At 41.2% G+C, this 3,583-nt stretch overlaps 1 protein-coding gene across 1 annotated transcript; it reads right to left on the minus strand.

Annotated features, from left to right (window-relative positions):
* Positions 1–143: 143 nt before the first annotated feature.
* Positions 144–3,010, minus strand: LOC139663057 (SWI/SNF-related matrix-associated actin-dependent regulator of chromatin subfamily A containing DEAD/H box 1A-like; the record flags this gene model as incomplete). The annotated part of the gene is made up of 4 exons (XM_071541586.1): positions 2,576–3,010; positions 1,456–1,600; positions 736–865; positions 144–213 (listed from the first exon to the last, which is right to left on the minus strand). Coding segments are annotated over exons 1-4 (460 nt in total), but the record flags the coding sequence as incomplete, so codon positions are not given.
* Between the last annotated feature and the right edge of the window lie 573 nt (positions 3,011–3,583).

Raw genomic sequence — 3,583 nt, forward strand, 5'->3', positions numbered from 1 at the left:
TTTGCAGGATACTGATGATTGTCACTCCAACTATTAGCTAAGGAAGGTGTTTATCTCGTGTTGCATTGATCAAGCTTTACTTTTGTTAAAAGCTTTGCATGAAGGAGCATTTAGTACATAAGGAAAACACAGCCAATCTTTACCTCCTTTATCACCAAACTTCATGATGCATACAGCTACAGCCCCATCCAATGTGCTTGTGCTCCCAATCACCTGTAAACAGAATGGGACAAGAAGGTTTGAACAGGGCAAGGACCAGAGGTCAAGAGTGAGTGTTACGTCTTATAATCAACACTCCCAAGAATAAGGTCATGTACAGAGCAGAGTTTACTGGAGATGCACTTGTTGAGACTGTTAGCTCTACTAAGTGTTGGAAGAAACAAATGAGGTTGTATAAGCATACCGTTTCTTCAACTAATTAAGCAACTAAAGTTGTCAGCAAAATTGACTAGATTAGGCTACTTTGAAAAGGCCCTTCAGAAAAGCTATGATGAGGAGTTTTTATGTCCATTCCCTCCCATTTGAGTGGGACAGACTATGAGGGGCTACATCTTGTCAAAACCTTGTTATATATGTTCAGACTTTTAACAAGTAAGTTGATGTTATATTCTACTGTTTTGTCAGATACCTTATTCTGGTGGACCCCCAACATGAAAAGATCAACAATGTATTTTATGAGCCTGGATCCCAGGAGGGGAGATAAACCTCTCAAACCTCCGCTCTATCACTACTGACCTCCAGTAGTTCCTCCCTCTTCAACTGAGGGAAGATCTCCAGTAGTTTGGTCATTTTTTCCTCCAGTTCTTTGTCATCGTCATCCGTTTGATCCTTCACCTCATTTTTGGATGGTTTCCTTACAGGTTCCCTATAGCAGACAGACAAAGGGATGGTAAAGCAGAAGCAATGACAGTCTCAATTTGAAAGGTTCAAAGTGATTTAAGTTTCTTTCTTAAGACCTTGGACATTAAGACACAGCAATGTAGTTTTATTACACCAAAGGTTTATGATCTAAACTAAAAAAAATGTGCACACAGGGACATTCTCTGCCAAACAAATGTATGATATATGGACCACATTTTAATCGTGGCTGATCTTATATGGCCTACGTGTCAAATTTAACTTTGAAACAGCAGACTAACCTTTGATCTGTCTGATAGACACTTGAAATTATTTTAGCTGATAGCCACAAAGCCTTCATAGCTTGTCTACTTTTGAGTGAAGCATACATTTTTTGAGATCCAAAATCAGCAATTTAGACTTTTGTCCCCAGACCCAGATAAATAAAAGCACATTTCTGTTCTTGTCATCTGGGGACCAATCAGAAAGAGGCCCAAGACCCGTAATGGGTCACAACCTATAGTTTAAAAAGCCATTGGCATTGCAAGATACTGCAACAGTATGCACACAAATGTTCAGATGGCAACATTTCACATTGCCATCTTAGCGGACACTTACTTGGATTTCCTGGTTAATGATATTTTGCTCTTTGGATCAGAGAGGAATTCTTCGTCCGACGAGTCACTGGTGATACAAATGGAATCCTCAAACACCACTCCTCGGGAATGGGACTTCCCCGGGCTTTTAACAGTTTTCACATGAGCTGAAAAATAGGATGGGAAAACATGATTGCTCATGTATTTGCAAGAATAGCAGCATACATAACAGCATATATCTAAAAACATCTAACACATGCCCTCAAAACCCACCTCTTCAAGCTCTTTCACCTGTTAACCTCCTTCCCTCTCTCTCCCTTCCCTCCATCTCATGATTCCACCAGTTTTAACTACCTACTTTTATTCTTGTCGTTTATTTTTTATTATACATGTACCTATTAAATGATTTTACCCTGTATGTGAAGCGTCTTTGAGTCCCTAGAAAAGCGCTATACAAGACTAATGTATTATTGTTATTATTATGATGATGACTAGGATGCACTTTGACAATTATTTGCAAACTTAGGTAGGTTTGGGAATTTGCAATGTTTGCAGTTAGTTAGGTTTTAAATTACATAACAATGTTCAGCCTTCTGTGTCTAGGCTCCTCTCAAGTTATAGCTGCATCATGCTATATGGGTACAGTAACTAAAATAGGGGTTTCCAAATATTTTCATGTCATGTTCCTACCCCCCCCTAAAGAAAATACACAGGCTACAGACCCCCATTTGACAAGATTTTGTCTAATTGTCTACCACCATTTGGGAATATTTATGCTGTTAGAGATTATTTGGTAGAGAACTGGACAAGTGTCTACACTGTAAGTGGGGTGATAACAGCGGGCAGAGTGAAAAATGATGACAGCAGCCATATCTATACTATTGTCACCTAACGTTACCTCACTTCAAATTAGTAATGTAACGGTAAAATTAAACTATTCCTCATTTAATTGCGGACCCACTGGAACTTCCTCAAGGACACCTGACGGTTCCCGGACCCAACATTGGGAACCGCTGACCCACAGCACAAGCCAGTCGACAAATTAGCAGGCTAGTTACCTGAAGCTAACGTTAGCATGTCGGACACATCTGCCTTAGCTCATCTGGCTACCACTAGCTAGCTTTAACATTCGCCATCGTTACCTGGCTTGTTCTCCTTCTCAGACTCCGGACTTATGGATCCGTTATGTTGGTCTTTGTTTGTCGCCGTCGCCCCTTTCTTGTCGAAACGAAAACGGTCCAAATTGAACAAACTCATTTTCAACCGTCCTTTACGCGTGACAGCGACTGCTCCTTTGTCTCTTTCTACTTGATAACGTTACTGTTAGATGATTTCTTTATCCAGACGCATTTAGCAAAGGCAGCTGCTAGCCAGTCTGACAACCTAACTAGCGTTGGATGCTAGCATAGTAGCCAGGGGGTTGCACTCCTGGAAAGACGAAGATTTGAGGCTTGTCACCGCTCCGTTTTAACACGCAATAGCTCGAAACCGACTGATTAACAATTTATTGATTTTGGAAGTTGTTTATTATGGAGCTCGGCTGAAACCTTAAAACCTTTAGACGCCTTGTGGCCCGACTGCAGCTGGTTTCCCGCGAAGTCCCCCTGCCCCAGAGGATGCTGTGCCAGCTCCGCTCATTGGACAGAGGATAAGAGCCGGGCGGTTCATAGCCAATAGCAGAACGAGAAACTGAAAATGAAACCAGGAAGTATCCAGTCGAATTGAGATGCTTCACTGTTGGCCACTTCCGTTTTCGCTTAAATTATTTATGATTTTAGGCAATTTGGACCGCTTTTTAGCTGGGACTCGCGCATTCGGTTTAATGTTTGCTTTTTCTGCGATACTTATTTGATTTAGTCAACAGCGTAATGTTTAAGATCGTATGTCCCACAACGCGACTGGGTGGTGGTTGGTGCCGACAAAGTTTCCACAGACTACAATAGGATCGGAACTATCTTGATAGTACTAGGTCCAACATCTTTTATGAAACCGGTTTCGAGAGCTTCCGCCTGGTGATGTAAGGAAATTCATGGCACCAAAGATGGCGTGTAGAACTTGTGTAACCCTATGGTGTAACCACATACTTAAAATATATGGACCATGAGGAGTCACAGGAATATTGGACAAATTACTTGAAAAAAAAAAAAAAA

Source organism: Centroberyx affinis, unplaced genomic scaffold (assembly GCF_046629955.1).
Source record: "Centroberyx affinis isolate AG114_WGS23_722 - 3 ecotype Tasmania unplaced genomic scaffold, CSIRO-AGI_Caff_v1 ptg003905l_1, whole genome shotgun sequence".
Lineage (NCBI taxonomy): Eukaryota > Metazoa > Chordata > Actinopteri > Beryciformes > Berycidae > Centroberyx > Centroberyx affinis.